At 38.7% G+C, this 22397-nt stretch overlaps 1 protein-coding gene across 1 annotated transcript in view; it reads right to left on the bottom strand.

Annotated features, from left to right (window-relative positions):
* Positions 1–13330, bottom strand: part of LOC131811643 (solute carrier family 5 member 4) — a 59356-nt gene extending 46026 nt beyond the window's left edge. The window contains exons 1-6 of the mRNA XM_059140326.1: positions 13196–13330; positions 12416–12487; positions 10690–10794; positions 8718–8777; positions 6841–6945; positions 2108–2213 (exon numbers count right to left, since the gene is read on the bottom strand). Of these exons, the coding sequence (XP_058996309.1) occupies positions 2108–2213; positions 6841–6945; positions 8718–8777; positions 10690–10794; positions 12416–12487; positions 13196–13330 (583 nt within the window). The remainder of the gene's footprint in view (positions 1–2107; positions 2214–6840; positions 6946–8717; positions 8778–10689; positions 10795–12415; positions 12488–13195) is intronic.
* Between the last annotated feature and the right edge of the window lie 9067 nt (positions 13331–22397).

The following is a 22397-nucleotide window of genomic DNA, read 5'->3' as shown; positions in this document are numbered from 1 at the left end:
TATCTTTTCATTGTTGCTGTGGCTAGAACTTTCAGTACTTTATTGAATGAAAGTGATGAGAACGGACATTCTTCTTTTGTTCCTGATCTTAGGGGAAAGGTCTCAGTTTTTCTCCATTGAGTGTGATGCTTGCTGTGGATTTTTTCTACATGTAGCCTTTATTATGTTTAGGTATGTGCCCTCTAAATGTACTTTGTTGAGGGTTTTTATCATGAATGGATGTTGTAATTTGTCAAATGATTTTTCTGCATCTATTGAAATGGTCATTTAAAAAAATATTTTCTCTTATTGGTGTGATGTATCATGTTGATTGTTTAGTGAATATTGAGCCACACTTGCAGCCCAGGAATAAATCCTACTTGACTGTGTTGAATGATTTTTAAAAAATGTATTATTGAAATTGGTTTGTTAGTATTGTGTTGAGGATTTTTACATTTATGTTAATCAGAGACATTGGCCTACAATTCTTTTTTTTCTTTTTTTTTTTTGGAGTACTTTTTTTTGGTTTTGGTGTCACATTGATACTGGTCTCATAGCATGAATTTGGAAATTTTCCTTCTTTTCTTTTTTTTTTTTAATTTTTGGAATAGTTTGAAAAGCACAGTTATTAACTCTTCTTAAAAGTTTGATAGAGTTTGCTTGTGAAGCTATCTGGTCCTGGACTTCTGTTTGTTGGGGTGTTTTTGATTACTGACTCAATTTCATTTCTGGTAATCAGTCTGTTTCAATTTTCTGTTTCTTTCTGTTCAGTTTTGGTAGTTTATATGTTTCTAGGAATTTATCCATTTCTTCTAGGTTGCCTGATTTGATAGCATGTCGTATTTTATAATGTTCTCCTACAAAGTTTGTGTTTCTGTGATGTTGATTGTTATTTATCTTTAATTTGTGGTTTTTGAATGCTCCCTTTCTCTCTCTTTTGATGAGTCTATCAAGAAGTTTATCAATTTTATTGATTTTTTTTCAAAGAACCAGATCTTGGTTTTATTGATGTGTTCTATAGTTTTTTGGGTTTCATTTTTGTTTTTGTTTTTATATTATTTATTTCTGCTGTAACTTTTATCATTTCCTTCTTTCTGCTGGTTTTGGGTTTTGCTTGTTGTTCTTTTTCTAGCTCATGTAGGTGTAAGGTTAAGTTGTTTGATATTTTTCTTGCTTCTTGAGATAGGCCTATATTGCTGTAAATTTCCCTCTTAGAACCACTTTTGCTGCATCCCAACTATGTTCTCATTTTGTTTATTTCCTGTACTTTCTGATTTTTTGGTTGGCCCATTTATTGTTTAGTAGCATTTTATTTAACCTCCATGTATTTGAACTTTTTCCAGATTTTTTTCTTGTGGTTGATTTCTAGTTTCTTAGCTTTGTGGTCAGGAAAGATGCATGCATGGTATGACTGAAATTTTTGAATTTGTTGAGGCTTATTTTGTGGCCTGATATGCAATTTGTTCTGTAGAACATTCCATTCGCACATGAAAAGTGTTCTGCTATTTTAGGATGTTTTAGCTCTGAATATATCTGTTAAATCCTTCTCATCCACTGTTTCCTTGTTGTTTTTTGTTTGAATGATCTGTCCATCAATGTAAGTGGGGTGTTAAAGTTCCCTACTATTATTGTTTTACAATTGATTAGTTAGTTCCTTTATGTTTTTTATTACCTATTTTAGGTGTTTGGGTGCTCCCATGTTGGGTGCCTAAATATTTACAATTGTTATATCTTCTTGTTGGATTGTGCCCTTTGTTATTACACAGTGTTTTTTTTTAAATTTCTTTTTACAGTCTTTGTTTTAAAGTTTATTTTGTCCAATATAAATATTGCTGCTCTGGCTTTCTTTTGACATTGTTTGCATGATAAATGTTTCTTCATCTCGTCACTTTCAATCTGAGTCTCTTGCAGGCTACATAGAGATGAGTCTTGGTTTTTTAGTCACCCTGTCATCCTATAATACTGAGGATTCTATTTGCTTTGTTCTAGTTGTGTTTCTGGGCCTGTGCCTGACTCTCATATTGGGAACAAAATGATAACCATAAGCTTAGTGGTGACAAGGCTGAAATTGCTAATTGAAGATTGGTATGAGGTCAGCAGAACTGAACTAAACAGGCAAAAAACTTACCAGTGATTGTGTAAATAGCGGTGACAGCCAAGAGGATGAAGATTGCCAGGTAAAGGTCCAATCCCAAGGCCAGCTTGATGAATATGGCTCCAGAAAATATATCTGACTAAAAAGGAAATAGTCAGAATGGGAAAGAAACATGAACTGCATCACTTAGCTCTTCATTGATGACTTCCCACTGGTATTTGCTGTACCTATACATGGCATTTCTGCAATCCAAATATGAACTCCTTGGAAGTCAGATCTCATCCTCAGAGGATTAGTTATTGGACAGACCATAAAAAGGAACAATGAGTGAGTGAACAGAAAATAAGAAATGTCTACACTATAGCTTGCATAGACTACTCTTTCATGATTGTCTGCAGAGAAACAATGATTAAAACTAGAATATTAGATATAAAAGGCACAGTAAAGCAATTTTTTTTTTAAAGATTTTATTTATTTATTTGACAGACAGAGATCACAAGTAGGCAGAGAGGCAGGCAGAGAGAGAGGAGGGGAAGCAGGCTCCCTGCTGAGCAGAGAGCCGTTTGTGGGGTTCAATCCCAGGACCCTGGGATCATGACCTGAGCTGAAGGCAGAGGCTTTGACCCACTGAGCCACCCAGGTGCTCCAAAGCAACGGTTTTTAAGGAGGAGGATAGTTGAGCACATTTGAGGTAGTAGAAAATAAAAAGAAAACATGATAGAGGGGTAATTATGAAGCAAATTTCAGAAACCTTGAGAAGAGATGGGATGACGAGTAGGCACAGGTTGAGGGGTTGGTCTTTGACAAAAAGAAGACTCTATCTTCAGACTGGTGGAAAGAATGAGGCAAATGTAGATTAAGTGGGGGATTAGTGCTTCATGCTTAAATTTTCTAGATAAAGTGTGAGATGAGGGTTTTAGATAAGAGGCAGAGGTCTAGTAGATAAAAAAAATTGTGGATCATTTAGAATAGTTATTTAGAGTACCAGAGAAAATAATAAACACAGATAAAAAGATTGTTGGTTGAAGCTTAGAGGCCAGCAGAGTCTCCTGAAGAGATCATGTCCACCCTGCACTACCTGGATGCTTGTGCCTATAAAGTGTGCTTACCAGCTTCTTGGATCTTTCTTCAACACAAACTTGGACTGGCCCCACTTGGATCCACCCCATCAACTCTGATCCTCCCAGGTTCCATATCAAAACCCTAAACCAAACCAAAACCCTCAACACATCACATAAGAATGATAGTTGGATATACAGAAGTAAAATCTCTGGGTGAATGCACCCAGTGGGAAGCTGTATTCAACCAGTTTTGGAGTTCTTCTTGAGGAGTTCAGTGAAGGGAAAGATAGACAACGAAACTGAGACAGAAGGGTGATTATAAGGATGGATCATGGAATCTAAGAAAAAGGAAAGCATGAGTGAGGTGATGGAAAGAATAAGATATCAGGATTCAGAATCGAAGAATTAAAGTTAAATTTTTTTTTGTAGAACTTGAATTTGGAAGGGGTTTCACAGGGTATGGTTAACTTTCCCCCCTAATTTGAAATAAAACCTGATGCTTTATCATCCCACTAGACATTTGTGTCAGTGAAAATCCTGTTCTTGATTATTTGAACTTAGAACCTGATTCTGAATTACACACAAAGTGCTTTCTGCAACTTTATCAAGGAATTAAACTTTTTCAAGGAATTAAACTGCTGTGTAAATTGAGGCAAGATTTAACTTTTTACAAAATTGGGTATTTGGAAAAAAATTATTTACCATTTCAAAAAAGATATCACTTACTGAGATGCCACTCATTGTATCTGAGTTGCCATAAAACATACCTGCATCTGCCTGGATTTATAGCTGTCACATTCATACTGCTTTACACAGTGGTGATAGTTATTTAACCACAGCATTAGGCCTTGTATATTCATATTGAATAACTTATATGTTAAACACACATTATCATATTATGCATTTCTTGACTTTAATTTCTCTTATCTAGGACAGTTAAAACATTAAGTTGATAGTTTTGACATATGCAAGCCTCTATTACCAGTGATTTTTTTTGAGGTAAAATAAATAACATGCAACTTGCAATTTTAGTATGTATAATTCAATGGGATTAATTAAATTTACAATGATTATAAAGTATTTCTCATAAATGAATATTTCTTATGAAAAAAAAAAACAGCTCCCCCCCCCCCCCCCCCCGTTAAAAGATATTATTAATGGGACACCTGGATGGCTCAGTGGGTTAAAGCCTCTGCCTTTGGCTCAGGTCATGATCCCAGGGTCCTGGGATTGAACTCCACATCCGGCTCTCTGCTCAGCTGGGAGCCTGCTTCCCCTCCTCTCTCTCTGCCTGCCTCTCTGCCTACTTGTGATCTCTGTCAAATAAATAAAATCTTAAAAAAAAGATAGTATTAGGACAATTGTCATATCTGAATAAGGTCTATAAGTTACATATTAGTTTGTATAAAGATTAAGTTTCTGATTTTAAAATTTGCAGTGCATTTTCTAAAAGAATATCAGTGTGTTTAAGACATGCAGTGACTCTTAATCTCACAAAACAAACTGAGGGTTGCTGGGGGGAGGGGGTTTGGGAGAAGGGGGTGGGATTATGGACATTGGGGAGGGTATGTGCTTTGGTGAGTGCTGTGAAGTGTGTAAACCTGGTGATTCACAGACCTGTACCCCTGGGGATAAAAATATATGTTTATAAAAAAAAAAAAAAAAAAAAGACATGCAGACTGAGGGGCGCCTGGGTGGCTCAGTGGGTTGAAGCCTCTGCCTTCGGCTCAGGTCATGATCTCAGAGTCCTGGGATCGAGCCCCACATCAGGCTCTCTGCTCAGCAGGGAGTCTGCTTCCTCCTGTCTCTCTCTGCCTGCCTCTCTGCCTACTTGTGATCTCTGTCTGTCAAAAAAAAAAAAAAAAAAAAAAAAAAGACATGCAGATTGAAATATTTAGAGCTCAAGGTGCATCATTTCTGCAATGATTCTCCATATAGGTATTACTGGAGGTTGAAAACCAGTGAATAAGATGATGTCTTTCAAACCTGGGACAGGGGAGACTGAAAACAGCACTGTCCTAACTCCTCATAATGATCTGTTTAATGAATAACTAAAATGACTCTGTTATCAAAGGGTAATAATACACAAAATGTCATGTGTAAGATTAATCACAATTAATATCACTTTAAACATAACCTTGTAGTTAAGAATGGACCCTTGCCCATTGTGTCTTTCGAGCCAACCACAGACTTTGCATAGTTATATCCAGGCTCTTGGCCTTTCCTGCTTGCCTATCCAGCTCCTTAAGAATCCATGCCCTCCCTACCACCAGGAACCTTCCACTTCCAGAAGTGCATCCCTCAGGTCCCTTTGGTTACTGTCATTTTGCTCTAGCACCTTATTCATGTTCTTTAAAACTACAAACTGTAGATGTCAGAGCCAGAGAAGAAGAGGGAGATCACTGAATCCCACCCATTTGTGCAACATACAGGCTCCTCTGCTTCTCTTGCCCTCTCCTAAATTTCCCATCCTGAGGATTTGTTTAAGCAACCCCTTCTTCCACCATGAGGGTGATGTCCAATTCCACCCAGCTGGGATCACCCCTTTCCCTGGATGTCTGTAGCATGTCTCCTATACTTGTCCACAAAACCTATTCCAGCTCACATCTTAATATACTTTCATGTATTGTCATAAAGTTTTTATGATTTCATGAGTAAAATTTTTATATTCTTAACTGTATCATGAACTCCTAATGCACAGGAATCTTTATTATCTTTAGCACAGATACTCAGCAATATACAGTGAGTATTGGAAAGTGCTCATGTTGCATTAGGAAGCTCATGCCTTCTAATCTGATCAGCTGTTGTTAACTTACAACAAGGATTCAACAGAAGAACAAATATGAGGGTCAGCTTCTTTCGTGAACTCCTAGACCATAAACTTGGAGGAAATGATTTTATTAGTCACCAAACATGAGGAGCAAATGTAACTCTTTGTTTTCTTTTCTTTTTCTTTAATTTTTTTATTATGTTCAGTTAACCACTGTATATTACATAATTAGTCCTTGATGCAGTGTTCAATGATTAAATATAACATGTTAGGTATATCACCTAGTACTCTGTTTTCTACATGTTTTGCTCAATCTTGTAATTCATTTCTTTCTCCTCAATGATTATCTCCAAGGAATTTAGCTTTCCAAAAGCTTTAGAATTCTTCTAAGACTTATTTGTGACATCTGTATACTAAGGACAGTCTTAGAAAATAAAATAGAATAAATGTAAGAAGTCAGTTTAGTAATATGAAGCATTTTCCTTCTGGTTCATGTGCCAGATAATCAAGCTGAAAATGAAAATATAAGTCCAGACTGTTTCCAACTAAGGGAATAAAGAGGTTATTTTGCAGTGGAAAGGCAGGGGACTAGAGAATCCTCCTCCTTTCTACTACTAAATGTATTTCTTGAATGAGACATTTTGTTTCTTCTGTACATCTGTTTTTTTTTTTATATATATACTTAATGAATAGGTGGGTTTACACTCTGGAACCTCTCTTGACTTGTAGTTATTTTATTCTATGCATGCAGGATTCCTAAAGCTCCTTTCCCCCCCATAAAAACTTGGTAGAAAGATCCTAGGTAGTTTAAGACATCCGTATGACCAGATATGTAAAGGCTAATGATAGTCTCTACACTCATTTCTCTGATTCTATCATTCTAGCCCCACCAAAATAATCTTAAGAACCAAAAATGCCAGGAGCACTGAACTTACTGAGATTCTCAAAGCCACAGATATGAAGAGGGAGAGGACAGAGAGATATATCTGTAGTCGCTTCCCACCAAACCTCTTCCTCAGATATTCTGGCATAGTCATCACCTGCAGAGACAGACATCAACAAAGATTCACCTTCAGAGCCCAGCACATTCATATTATTCAACACTTACTAAGCACTTGTATACCTGCACATGATTACTGTGCATGGTACCTTAGGAATGCAAAGGTTAGAAAAACAGTCCCTTGGGAGAACAGTGAGCCTGGAATAAACACAGACATTGAAAACTTAGGATCCATATAGGACATTTACTAGAAATGCGACCTTTGGCAATCGACAATCTCTCTGAACCTCCATTTTTTTCATTTGTAAAGTGGGAGTTTAATATGAAAGTAGATGTAAAATACCCATAACAACACCTAATGCATGGTGAATGCTCAACAAATACTTTTCATTATTTTCACTAAAATAATGTTGCTGTCTAGTAAAAACATTATTTATAAATAATGAACCACAATGAATGGTTATAATAAATTGATAATTAAACAAATTGCAAATATATACTTGGGTATATATTTATGTGATTATCTTTTTAAAATTATTGTTATGTTCAGTTAGTCAGCATATAGTATATCATTGGTTTTTGATGTAGTTTTTGATTGGTTTTCAGTGATTTATTAGTTGCATATAACACCCAGTGCTCATCCTTAATACACATCTATTTGATTATCTTTATTGAAAAGAAGAGATTAGGGGGTGACTGGGTGGCTCAGTTGGTTAGGCGTCTGCCTTCAGAAAGGGCCATGATGTCAAAGTCTTGGGATTGAGCCCCATGTACGGCTTCCTGCTCAGGAGTGAGTCTTTGCTCTCTCTCTCTCTCTGCCAAAGAGATGAATTAAAAAAAAAAAAAGACAATTACATTAAATCCCTACTGAGAGAAAAGTCTGAGGTTATCATTACTGAAATATGGGATTAACTATGTGATGTGTAAGTAGTACCAGAGCAGGTTAAGCTCATGAGTTAATCTCCTTCAGTATAAAAGAATACATATTTATATAACATCAAAAGCAAAAAAGGGAACACTTGGTGGCTCAGAAACTCTGTGGAACCCCCTCAAACATGGCAAACCACATCCAAAAATACATGCATGAGTTCTGTGGCGTTTGCTCTTACACCAAGGAGAGCACACTTAAACAGAAATTGTTCAAACCTGGTACTTGAAAGGACCCAAGATGAGCAAAGAGACAATATATGGTGACCTGCAGAGGTACAAGCCAGAAGGCTTATCCACTGAGCACACTCATCTCAGGAATTATTCTAGGTTATAGCACCTCATGGTATGAGCACAAGCAGCAGAAGAATAAATGTGGGTAGTAGGATCAGAGAAGCACAGAAGTAGTTGGCAACACCGGCTCTGAAGAGGAGCTAACATAGCTGTGGTATTTCCTACACTTAATTTTTTTTCCCCTTGGAATTCTGCTATATCTTTGAGATCTAAAAATACATGTTTTCTCTATTTCTATACATTTGGAAATGTTATATTCAGTTGGAAAACTGTCTACTACTTTTGAGTATCTAAATATCCTACACTTAATTTAAAAAAGAAACTACAAATCTCAGAATGGCAAAAATTAGAGTGAAGAAAATTACCATGTGTTGGTGAGGATGTGGGGAAATGGGAACCCTCACAATAATGATCAGCAAAAGGAGAGGTGACTGCAGCCATTTCCAAGAGCAATCTGATAGAGTTTAGTGGATTTACATAAGCCCAGAGATCCTGGAACAAGGGATATTACCCAGGTTTCATGACTAAGCAGAAAGAATGAGTAATTAAATGAATGCTGACAGATGTATGAGAACACTTGGAGATACTCACGTCTGCCTTAATGTATATAGGGACAAAGACCCAAGCTAGAACCAGCAACAACAGCAAAGCCTGCAAAAAAAAAAAAAAAAAAAAAAAATTCAAAAAAGAGTACAAAGTTCAAGAGGCTTGGCTTGTGGGACTTATCACTTCAACAGTTCTGAGTCTGAAAATAAAATAAGTTTGCATGGATCTTGTCCCACTCAACCAATTATGAGCCCAAGACAACTGTGGATTCCTTTCCTCTGTTTCCATGATTCAGATACTACACCTTCCTGGGGTTTAAGGTGGGGAAAAAGATGTTTGATATAAGGTGGACAGAAAATAAGACATCCAAAAGCGCAAGTGGACCCCTGAAAGGTCATACAATCTTTGCTAAAAGGACTAATTCTTGAATGGAAGGAATTATACAGAGTGACAAAGCAATGAGAAAACAACTTGGTGATAGACTATTCCCACTGTCCCCCAAGTGATATATTATCATTATATATATATATATATATATATATATATATATATATAATATGTTATTATATAAAAATATAATTTAACAATATATATATATTCAACTATATATATATATAATTCAACAATATGTATATATTCAACTATATATATATATATATATATATATATATATATATAATGATAATATATCACTCATGCTGCCCTCACAGCAATCAGTGGGGCAGATATGATAAGCAGTTATTCCTGTTTAATGGAAGGGGAACCTGAGCCTCACAGAGATTAAAGAAGTCCAAGGTCACAGGCTAAAAGAGCCAGGCTCTTGGCAACCTGATAATCACACACACTGGGGCCATAGGGCATGTTGTTCACATCTCTGGAAGCTGGCTCCATCCTGGAGTTATGGCACTATCAGAACAAAACTTGGGCCATAGGGCATGTCTGGAGACTTGGTCTGGTTTGGAGGCCCCAAAACTAATAAATCAAAGCTAGGGATAAAATCTTCAAGGGAGAGGTACAAGAATTTTGATGACTCAAGGTAATTTTCTAAGCTCATCCATGCATGATCTATTTACATGTTTCCTGTGATCTGACTTTTTTCCACATAAGCATCTCCTTCTGACTGAAATGCACACACATATATATGCAAATCAGAAAGGATACAAGAACAGAAAAAGCTTAGGCAACTCAAGAATTATTAATGCATGTGCCCAGCCAAGTGCTAGATGACAGGGTGATATGCATGACATGAGAGGAGATGGTCTCTTCCTTAAAGGATTTAGTGTCTAATTAAGGGGGCACAGCTTCTACTGGCAAAAAAGTAATAGAGCAATTAGAAACTGAATCACAAAGCCTTGAAGATTCTACTTACTATGTCTAAATCATTCATTCCTTACTCTGCTGTCACTTACTTATCTAGGTCCTACTTGGTCAGTTTCTGTCCATCTATCTATCTGGCACCAGTTCCAGGAGGCTTCTTTGATATGTGCCAAGTCTCACCAATCATCTGAGATGGTTGTCCCTCCTGTGTGAGTTCTCTCAACATTTCATGAATAATTCTCTCCTTGTACTTTCTGCACCACAGTGAGCATGCACCTGTCTGTCCCACTGGGATGTAAGTTTCCCAAAAGAAGGGACCATTGCTTTTTGTATTTTTCTATTCTCTAAATCTAATTCAGAGCTGGACATATAGGGTATTAGCTTAGGGAGGAAATTAAAAAGTGAGAGATAAAATGGTTAAGAAAGTCAAGTGAAAGTGGGGATTAAATCATATAGAAATGACATTCCTGGTGGGAATACTGCTTGAGCAAAATCTCAGAGGTGGGGAATAATGGGACCGGACTGGGTCAGGCAGGCAGAACGAGGCCACACAGGCAAGGCCTTGAGTTTCAAACAATGGGTAGGTTACAATGAAAAAATAGAAATCAAATCAAAGAGAAGCTTATCCTATACGGACTCCCAGAAAAACATATCTGGACAGAGTTTGGATTTAAAGGAAAAAGCCTATGATGTCACTTACATTCCATTCAAATGCTGCAGTGGCAATTCCTGAAGTTGCCCCTGTCCCAGCCAGCCCCACAAAGTGGCCACTGCCAATGTTACTAGCGAAGAGAGAGGCCCCCATCTGGAATCCAAGAGAACAGATGAGTATGAGTTAAGAGATCCAAATCAGATTCCTTCACAACAGGCAAGTGTTGAGATGTTACCATCATGCCTCCTTAGGGCAGGAGTTCTGTGGGCTGAATCCAACCATTCACCAGTTTTTGTGTGGTTGATAAGCTAAAAATGCTTTATTTTATTTTATTTACATTTTTGAATGGTTTAAAAAGACGAATGAAGACCCATATTTTTGAAATTATATGAAACTCAAGTTTCAATGTTCATCAATAGTTTTATGGGGACACAGCTGGGCTTGTTGGTTTTACATATTCACCCTGGCTGTTTCTGTCCTGCAACAGCAGAAACAGCACTGTGTGACTGCAATGGACTGTATGGCTCAAAACTCTAAAATACTTACAGTCTGGCACTTTACAGAGAACATTACAGAGAACTTTGCAGGGGAACATTAATTTATCCACCCAGATACTCTGGGTTGAGACTGTTCCTGGACAAGAACTGCCAGACCTCCTGTTGGCCCCCTCACTCATCCTCAAGGACTACAAACGTGGATAGGAGGAAGTTTTTCTTCATTCTCCCAGCCCTAAGGACTCTCTTCTCACCTACTTCTTCTTCCATCCCAATGTCTACTGTGTTTAAGTATCAAAGATAAAGATAAATCTTGTGAGTAGGCAGGAGCAAGCACGAGTCTTGACAAAACAGAATTGGAATGTGGGACTGCTGCAATGCTCATTCACTCATTCCCATCTTTCCAACCCTTTGTAAAACCACATTTTCTATTCAGACATTTGGATCCAGGGGATGGGATTGAGCTCATTGGTGGCTATGGGATTGGTTGAGACTTGAATGTTTCATAAACAGTCTTAAGAAGGTAATGTCTGATTGGACACTTCAGTAACAATTCATCTCAAGCTTGCAGTTGGTCTGCTTCAACCACTCTGGCCAAATCACTTTCCACTCTCCATTTTCATTCCTACAACTTAATCAGCGGATCCATGAAGGAAGAATGTACTGTGCACCCACTGTCTTACCCAACACTCTGCTGACTCTGTATGGATTCAGAAAAGAAGATGGACCTTCTGGTGCAATGGGACTCTTGTCAAGGAGGTCAGACATTAAAAACCCAGCAAGGAAATGATCAACTGGGCAAGAATCAAAGAGGCATCATGATTTACAACATCACAGGGAATACACAACCACTATCATAACTGCATGGATCATAAGGACTAGACAGTCAGGCTAGAATGCAGGGTGAGACATCACAAATGAGGCATGGCTGGAGCTGAACATTGAAGGAGGAGAGCAGAAAGGGGGATGCTCATCCAAACAAGAGGGGCAGCCCTGGTTCAGGATTGGGAACAAAGAAGGAATGTGTTGGTGATGCTAAGGAGCCAAGGCAGAAGATTCTTGATGAGGACCAGGGGAAAAATATGACACAGAGCTGAACTAAATATTCTCAAATGCCACATTACACTTGCTCTCATAATGGGGTCAGGGGTTTAGGAAAAGACAGCAGCAAGTAGGCAACAAATGCACATAAGAAACTCAGCATTCCCAGTGTTCTCTTTATTGACTCTAAAACATGGAAACACAGGAAATTTGTCTCTGGGAAACTCTGACCCACTCACCGGCCACCAGGCTATATCTCCACCAGCCAAGAAGAAACCTCCAACGGTGCCCCGGTTGGTCTTCAGCATTGCCTAAGCAGAAGGGAAGACATGTGAGGGCCAAACCACCACAAGATCACCCACGGTGCTATAGATGATCTGGCTAGAGTGTTCATAGTGGTCACTCTTCCAGCACTCTTGAAGAGAAACATTTTCCTAGAAACTGTGATATAGCATCAATTTTTAAATTTTTTAAACACAGTAGACAAAATCATAGTTTCATAGAAATAGAAGGACTTTAAAAACCATCTTCCCTAACTCTGTCCCAATTGCCCTGTTTGTTTTCATTTATGAAAGCAATGAGGGGTGACACTAAAGCTGTGCTTGGATATAAATTTCAGCCTTATATTGTTAAAAATTAAGAATGAGCATAAATTAATTAAGCACCCAACTGACTCATTTAGAAAGTGAGCAAAAGAAAAAAATAAAATAAAAGTAGTGAGATAATAAAAATAACATCTTTATTCATTATACCAGGAGTTGGAGATGCTGAACTGAGTAAGTCCAAACTTCTCACTGCTGGCTTTGTTCAAATGGGTTTGGTAGGAGACTATATTAACTGAATAAACATTATTTATGTCACACAAAAGACAATGATTCTGAAGGAAGGATAATGAAATCTGACAGCTGTTAATGTTCCCTTAGTTTTATCATATTGTCGCACCACACCCCTCCCTCCCTCAGACATTTTAACCATAAGCGTGGTGCCTACCATGAATACCCCATTGGACTCCTACATACCCATAGCCCGACAGCCATCACCACCATGAAATAGATGACAATGACAGAGATGTCAGCAGCATTTTGGATGCGCTCTGACATCTCAGGAGGACCCAGGGTCCCAGTCACAGTGCTGGGGCTTAATGTGCTGGCCATGGCTGCAGGTGATACTTTCCCATCCCAGGGATGGCCCTTTCCTTTTATAAGCTCTGGGTTAATAATCAGCCTTGAGCAGGTGGAGCACACTATCAGAGCCAGCTCCTGGGTATTTGGACCTTTAAACATTTTCTTTGAAGCTCTGAGACCCTGGTTCTCCAGCAGTCAGTGTTGAATTAAGTGGATTGTGGGAATGAGCAGTGAAAGATAAGAAACAGGATAAGAATGGCAGGTAAAGAGTGGGGGGTTCACTAAGTGGAAAGATGGGTTTTTAAGATTGACCAGGTTTTATGAAGATTAAAGAGAGATCATGGGGACAAAGAAGGAAGAAGGACAGAGTGAAGGGGCAAGAAAAGAGCCAAGAGGGACAGGGGTGAGGGTCCTTCATGGGACAGATAATATTCTTCACGGAGGAATATATCTCTTGAAGGTGAGGCTGATTGTGCATTTCATGGGTTCCAGAGTCTCATATTTCTCTGGAACAAGTAATCTAAGTGGGTTTTATATGACACATTAGGACTGTGGTAGCCAATGCAGGAAAGGGAAATTGCTCTACAAGCAAGGCTGTTGTGGGACTGAACCAGAGGTTTTGACAATGAGTGAATCAACCTAAAAGCATGTAATAATGATTCTTTGATTTGTACTTCTAATGCATCCCTTTTCAAAGCTGAAAAGAAGGGCCATCTGTACCCCATTGTTCATAGCAGCAATGGCCACAGCCATCAAACTGTGGAAAGAACCAAGATGCCCTTCAACGGAGTGGATAAAGAAGATGTGGTCCATATATATTATTGAGTATTATGCCTCCATCAGAAAGGATGAATGCCCAACTTTTGTATCAACATGGACAGGGCTGGAAGAGATTATGCTGAGTGAAATAAGTCAAGCAGAGAAAGTCATTTATCATATGGTTTCACTTATTTGTGAAGCACAAGGAATAACACAGAGGACTTGGGGAGTTAGAGAGGAGAAGTGAGTTGGGGGAAATTAAGGAAGAGATGAACCATGAGAAATTGTGGATTCTGAGAAACAAACTGAGGGTTTTGGATGGGGGGAATGTGGGAGGTTGGGTGAGCCTGGTGGTGGGTATTAGGGAGGGTACGTATTACATGGAGCACTGGGTGTGGTGCATAAACAATGAATTCTGGAACACTGGAAAGAAATTTTAAAATAATGTAAAAATTTTTAAAAAAATTCAAAAAAATTTCTTTTTAAAGCTGAAGAATAATATATCATTGCATGTGTATAATACATTTTGTTTATCTGGGGACCCAGGACCACACCAGCTGATTAAAGTTAAAAGTAAAGCCTTAACTTTTTTCTTCCCTCCACATTTTTTGGTAAAATAATGTGGTAAAGTTTATATAACATCAAATTTGCCATAGTTGGCACTTTTTTAAAATTCTTTTTTTTTTTTTAAGATTTTATTTATTTATTCGACAGAGAGAGATGACAAGCAGAGAGTTGGCACTTTTTAAAGTAAGCTCTACACCCAATGTGGTGCTTGAATTTATGACCCCAAGATCAAGATCACATGCTTCACTGACTGAGCTACCAGGCACCCCCATTGTCATACTTTAAGTCTATAATTCAGTGGCATTAAGAATATTTTCAATATTGTGCAACTATTACCATGATCCATTTTCAGAAGTTTGTCATCATCCCTAACAGAAGTTCTCCAACTAATAAATGATAATTCTGTGTTCCTTCCTCTTCCCAGTGTTTGGTAACCTCTATTCTACTTTCTGTCCCTCTGAATTAGCCTGTTCTAGGTACCTCAAATAAGTGGAATCATATAATATTTGTCCCTATGGGTCCAATTTTTTTTCACTTAGTGTGACATTTTCGACATTCATTCATGTCGTAGCATATATCCTCATTGCATTCTTTTTCAAAGTGAGTAATATTCCATTGCATGGATATATCACATTTTGTTTATCCATTTATCTGCTCATGATCCTTTGGGTTAGTTGTATCTTTTAGCTTTTATGAATAATACAGCTATGAACACGGCAGACAAGTATCTCTTTGAGTGCCTGCATCTAATTTTTTGAGTACCCACCTAGAAACAGAATTGCTAGTTCTTATGATAAATTTATATTTAACATTTTAAGGAATCACCACATTGTTTTCAACAGTAACTGCATCATTTCACTTTACTACCAGCAATGCACAAGATTTCCAATTTCTCCATGTACTCACCAACATGTGTTATTTTCATTTTTTAAAAATTATAACCACACTTGTAGGTGTGAACTATCTCATTGTGATTTTGATTTGTACTTTCTTTTTTATTCTTTTTTTTCTTAGAGAGAGAGAGAGAGAGAGAGAGAGAGAGAGCATATATGTAGGTAGAGGGGAGGGGCAGAGGGAGAGAGAGAATCTTAAACTAGCTCCATGTTCAGCATGGAGTCTGTAGCTGGGGTCAGTCTCACAACCCTGAGATCATGACCTGAGCAGAAATCAAGAGTTGGATTTTTAAGCAACTGAGCCACCCAGGTGCCCCTTCAGTTGATTTTCTGGGTTTTTTTCCTCCCTATTTGTTATTTTGTTTATCTCTGATCTAGTCTTTAATATTCCTTACGGTGTAAAATTTAGTTATTGGATTTGAGATCATTTTTTTTTTCCAGAAATCTGATTTATTTGTGAATTTGCCCAACACCATCACTCAAGCTGGATTTGACCCTACAGTTGTGTGGGGTTTTTAGGCAGACATATTAGCTTGGCTAGTAAGAACACATCTGGGGTTCAATCATAGAACAGGTAGGGGAAAACCATGAAGGAAGAAGGCCACTTCAGACAGGATCTGCTGTCAAAACCAGCCCATTCCATATGCACAGACCATGTTCCCAGTGCTTGTGTCTAAATAAATTCACATTTAAGGCAATGTGGTAAGGCTCTTTTTTACCTCAGAATGGGCTGGTCTGGAGGCTAAAGCATTGCATGCAAGGTTCTGGAGGGCTGGTAGCAGCATCCAGGACCCATCCCTTATGCAGACCTCCATTCAGAAGATAGCCAAGTGACATTTTGAAAACAAGGGTTTCATCTGGAAAGAGGGGCAAGATGGCAGAGAAGTAGGAGACTCCGTTTCAAATGGTCCCCTGAAATGAGCTAAATATCTGCAAGAACACTCTGAACACCCATGAAATCAGCCTGAGATGTAAGATTATACACTTCTGGATCTCTACAGGGCCAGATCATCTGTGAAGAGGTAAAATGGAGTGGGAATGCTTGGACTGATATTAGGGGATAAACAGAAGGGGGAGGAAGCATCAGAAGTGACTCACTGGAAAGTAATAACCCAGTATGAAATTGCCCTGTGCTTGGTGACCAGCATTAACTTAGAGTCTGGTTAAAAGCACTCAAAAAGAGCAAAAGGTCTTAAGGGGCAACTAGTGGAATTGGGTGGCCAAACCCATGGTCCCAGGATGGTCATAGCTGGCAATCACCTATGCCTGAGAGAATCTGGCAGGGGCTCCAAAGACCAGGCTGCAGCTTTCCCCTGCTTGCACCACTGCTTGGGCTGGGTGCACTCCCGCCTTCCCGTGAGAAAGCCTGGTGTGGGTGCCAGCCAGTGGTCTCTGAACCCACAGCTTTCTGTGACCTACACTGCTGCTGGGTCATGGACATGGACCTCAGGCAGCAGTCGCAAAAGCCATCAGGATCGGGCTCCCCCAGACCAATATTGCTTGCATTTTTAGTGGCACTGGAGTGCATAGACAAGCAGAGGCCTTGGGCGACCACTGAAGTGATGGTTGGAAATGTGCACTTCTGTGGGAATTGCAGTGTTTAGCAGAGATTGTGGAGGGTGAGTCTGTGTGTTCTGGATCATCTGTGGGGAGCAGACTGAGGCTTCTCTCTGAGGCCAAGGACTGGATGCAGACAGCTTACTTTTTTTTTTTTTTATTTTTTAAAAAAATTATTTATTTTCAGCATAACAGTATTCATTATTTTTGCACCACACCCAGTGCTCCATGCAATCCGTGCCCTCTATAATACCCACCCCTGATTGTTTTTCAGTGTCCATAGTCTCTCATGGTTCACCTCCCCTTCAAATTTCCCCCAACTCCCTTCTCCTCTCTAACTCCCCATGTCCTCCATGCTATTTGTTATGCTCCACAAATAAGTGAAACCATATGATAATTGACTCTGCTTGACTTATTTCACTCTGCATAATCTCTTCCAGTCCTGTCCATGTTGCTACAAAAGTTGGGTATTCGTCCTTTCTGATGGAGGCATAATACTCCATAGTGTACATGGACCACCTCTTCCTTATCCATTTGTTTGTTGAAGGGCATCTTGGTTCTTTCCACAGTTTGGTGACTGTGGCCATTGCTGCTATAAACATTGGGGTACAGATGGCCCTTCTTTTCACTACATCTGTATCTTTGGGGTAAATACCCAGTAGTGCAATGGCAGGGTCATAGGGAAGTTCTATTTTTAATTTCTTAAGGAATCTCCACACTGTTCTCCAAAGAAGCTGCACCAACTTGCATTCCTACCAACAGTGTAAGAGGGTTCCCCTTTCTCCACATCCTCTCCAACATATGTTGTTTCCTGTCTTGCTAATTTTGGCCATTCTAACTGGTGTAAGGTGGTATCTCAATGTGGTTTTAATTTGAATCTCCCTGAGGGCTAGTGATGATGAATATTTTTTCATGCGTCTGATAGCCATTTGTATGTCTTCATTGGAGAAGTGTCTGTTCATATCCGCCCATTTTTTGATATGATTGTCTGTTTTGTGTGTGTTGAGTTTGAGGAGTTCATTATAGATCCTGGATATCAACCTTTTGTCTGTACTGTCATTTGCAAATATCTTCTCCTATTCCGTGGGTTGCCTTTTTGTTTTGTTGACTGTTTCCTTTGCTGTGCAGAAGCTTTTGATTTTGATGAAGTCCCAAAAGTTTATTTTTGCTTTTGTTTCCTTTGCCTTTGGAGACATATCTTGAAAGAAGTTGCTGTGGCTGATATCGGAGAGGTTACTGCCTATGTTCTCCTCTAGGATTCTGATGGATTCCTGTCTCACATTGAGGTCTTTTATCCATTTTGAGTTTATCTTTGTGTACGGTGTAAGAGAATGGTCGAGTTTCATTCTTCTACATATTGCTGCCCAGTTTTCCCAGCACCATTTATTGAAGACAGCTTACCTTTTGCGCTAGCCTTCTGGAAAGCTGCAAAAAGCTGCCCTAGAACAAATGCCTCCAGAGAACAAAAACCTGAAAAATCAGTTTCACAGAGTCCAGCCCCTTCCTAGGGGGCAGAGCAACTCAGCCTAAGCAAGATTGACTGGAAAACAATGTTGCAGGCTCCTCCCCGAGAAGACAAGCCCAAAGAACAAGAGGACAATAACCCCAGGGTTCACATAAAACTGTAAATCCCCATGCAATATGTGCCCTCCTTAATACCCACCACCAGATCACATATTGCATGGAGCACTTGAGTGTGGTGCATAAACAATGAATCTTGGAACACTGAAAAAATAAAATAAAATTGAACAACAACAAAAAAAACCCTGTAAGACCCCAACATCAGGGGAAAACAATATATTGCCCCAAACCTGCGTATTTCAGAGATACAACTTTTTTTTTTAAAATTAGCTCTCACAATTCTTCTTTTATTTTTTTAACCTACTCGCCATTACAACTAGATATTTAATACAACATATTACATAATTACTATTTAACTTGAACTGTTTTCATACATATACCTGGGTTTTTTTTTCTTTCTTCTTTTTTAATATATAGATGTGAACGTCAAGGTAATCCTTTTCCCTATTCAATATAACCCCTATATATAAGGCAGGTTTAATTTACCTGTATCTCTAGAAAGTTGAGTCCCTTAACAAAGATAAGGTAAGTACTGAAATAACTTCCTAGGAAGTACTGAAATAAACTTTCTTACCCACATCAATGGTTTATAACCACCTTCCCCTCTTATTCTTCTGTCAGTGTTTCTGTGTATTTGTTTTTATTTTTGTACTACATAAATCTTATTCTTGGGGTTCATTTTGACTGGGTTTTTCCTTTTTTCCCCCTTATCTTTTACTTTCGTCAGTCTTTTTGTTTGTTCATTTTTGGTTTACATGCCTTATAAATCTTATTTTTGGAACTCATGATTGGCTCATTTTTTTCTTTTTCTCTTTCTTTCCTTTTTCTCTTTTTGGTGGTGACTTCTGATTGCTCTGAAACTTTCCAAGAGGCACCTTGACTGGATCGAGGTTGATATATTCAGCTATACATCCCCTCAACCAACTCTCACCAAAATGACCATGAGGAGGAACACACAACAGAGGAAAAGTTTAGAGACTGTGGCCTCTGTCACAGAACTATTGGATATGGACATAAACAATATGTCGGAAAAGGAATTCAGAGTAAAAAATGTCCAGACAATGTCTAGGTGGGAGAAGACCAACATAGAATCTCTATGGGCAAAAGTGAAAGTGGATCTGGCAGAAGTAAAAAATGTTATTAATGGGATCCAATCTAATCTAAATACTCTAACAGTTAGGGTAACCAAGGCAGAAGATTGGATTATTGATCTAGAAGACAAACTGATAGAAAAGCAGGACCAGGAGGAGGTCTGGAACAAACAACTTAGAAGCCATGAAAACAGAATTAGGGAAATAAATGACACCATGAAAATTTCCAATGTAAGAATTTTTGGGATCTCTGGGGTGGTGGAGAAAGAGAGAAGACTAGAAGATATACTGGATGAAAATACTGGATGAAATTTTCCATAATCTGGAAATCTGAACACAGCCCCCTCCCCCCAAGATCAATGAGTCTAGAAAGACATCCAGACATTTGTGAAATTCATGAATTATAATGTCAGACAAGAGGTCCTAAGGGGAGCTAGGGGGAAAAGATTCCTTATGTACAGAGGAAGGACCATCAGAATAATGTCAGACCTGTCCATAGAAACCTAGCAAGCCAGAAAGGGCTGGCAAGACATAATCAGGGCACTGAATTAGAGGAACATGCAGGCAGGAATACTTTAACCAGAAAGAACGACATCCAAAAATGATGGAGAGATAAAGAGTTTCCATAACTGGCAAGGTCTTAAAAATTATGTGACCACCAAGCTGGTGCTACAAGAAATACTAAGCGGGATGGTGGTGGTGGTGGGGGGGGGAGTTTCTATAAAAGAAGAAAGAACCCAAGAGTGACATAGAACAGAAAGTTAGAGACAATGTAGAGAAACAAGGACTTCACAGGCAACATAATGTCAATAAAAACTTATCTTTCGGGTGCCTGAGTGGCTCAGTTGGTTGGACGACTGCCTTCGGCTCGGGTCATGATCCCGGAGTCCCGGGATTGAGTCCCACATCGGGCTCCCAGCTCCATGGGGAGTCTGCTTCTCCCTCTGACCTCCTCGCTCATGTTCTCTCTCACTGTCTCTCTCTCAAATAAATAAATAAATAAAATCTTAAAAAAAAAAAAACAACCTTATCTTTCAATATTCACTCTCATTGTGAATGGCCTAAATGCTCCCATAAAAAGGCACAGGGTTTCAGACTGGATAAAATGACAGGACCCATTCATATGCTGTCTACAAGAGACACATTTTGCACCTAAAGATACAGCCAGACTGAAAGTGAAGGGATGGAAAACCATCTTTCATACAAATGGACCTCAAAAGAAAGCTGGGGTAGGGATTCTCATATCAGATAAATTAGATTGTAAGCTAAAGACTGTGGACAGAAAACAGAAGGACACTACATCATCCTTAAAGGGTCTATCCACCAAGAAGATCTCTAACAATTGTAAATATTTATGCCCCCAATATGGGAGCAGCCAACTACATAAGCCAACTGTTAAACAAAATAAAGAGTCATATTGATATGAATACATTAATTGTAGGGAATCTGGAAACACCATTCTCAGCAATAGACTGATCATTTAAGCAGAAAATCAACAAGGAAACAAGAACTTTGAATGACACATTGGACCAGTTGACCTCATAGATACATACAGAACATTTCACCCTAGAACAACAGAATACTTACTCTTCTCTAGGGCACATGGAAGTGCTCCAGAATAGATCACATACTGGGTCACAAGTTGGGGCTCAACTGATGCCAGAAGACTGAGATTATTCTATGCATATTCTCAGACCACAGTGCTTTAAAACTGGAACTCAACCACAAGAAAAAGGTTGGAAGGAATTCAAACACTTGGAAGTTAAAGACCAACCTGCTCAAGAATGTTTGGATCACATTTACCTTAAAGATACAGGTAACAAACATAGTGATCCAAAGGGGCACATGCACCTGAATGTTTATAGCAGCAATGTCCACAATAGCCAAACTATGGAAAGAATCAGATGTCCATCAACAGATGAATGGATAAAGCAGATGTGATATATATATATATATATATATATATATAATGCAGCCATCAAAAGAAATGAAATCTTGCCATTTGCAATGACATGGATGGAACTAGAGGTTATTATACTTAGCAAAATAAGTCAATCAGAGAAAGACAACTATCATATGATCTCCCTGATATAAGGAAGTGGAGATGCAATGTGGAGGGTTTGGGAGGTAGGAAAAGAATAAATGAAACAAGATGGGATCAGGAGGGAGACAAACCATAAGTGACTTTTAATCTCACAAAACAAACTGAGGGTTGCTGGGGGGAGGGGGTTTAGGAGAGGGTGGTAGAGTTATGGACATTGGGGAAGGTATGTGCTATGGTGAGTGCTGTGAAGTGTGTAAACCTGGCGATTCACAGACCTGTACCCCTGGGGATAAAAATACATTATATGTTTATAAAAAAATTAAAAAAAAGAATGTTTGGATTAACCAGGAAATGAAAGAAGAGCTTAAACTGGTCATGGAAACCAATGAGAATGAAGATACATCAGTCTAAAATCTATGGGAAAAGACAAAGGCTGTCCTAAGGGGGAAATACAAGACCATCCAAGCCTCACTAAAAAAAATTGAATAACCCCAATTACACTCTGCACCTTAAGGAACTGGAAAATCAACAATGAATTAAGGCAACCCCATGCACAAGAAGGGAAGTAATCAAGATTAGAGCAGAGATCAATGAGAAAGAAACTA

This window comes from Mustela lutreola, chromosome 11 (assembly GCF_030435805.1).
Source record: "Mustela lutreola isolate mMusLut2 chromosome 11, mMusLut2.pri, whole genome shotgun sequence".
In the NCBI taxonomy this organism is placed as follows: Eukaryota; Metazoa; Chordata; class Mammalia; order Carnivora; family Mustelidae; genus Mustela; species Mustela lutreola.
This window is presented reverse-complemented; position numbering and strand designations above follow the sequence as displayed.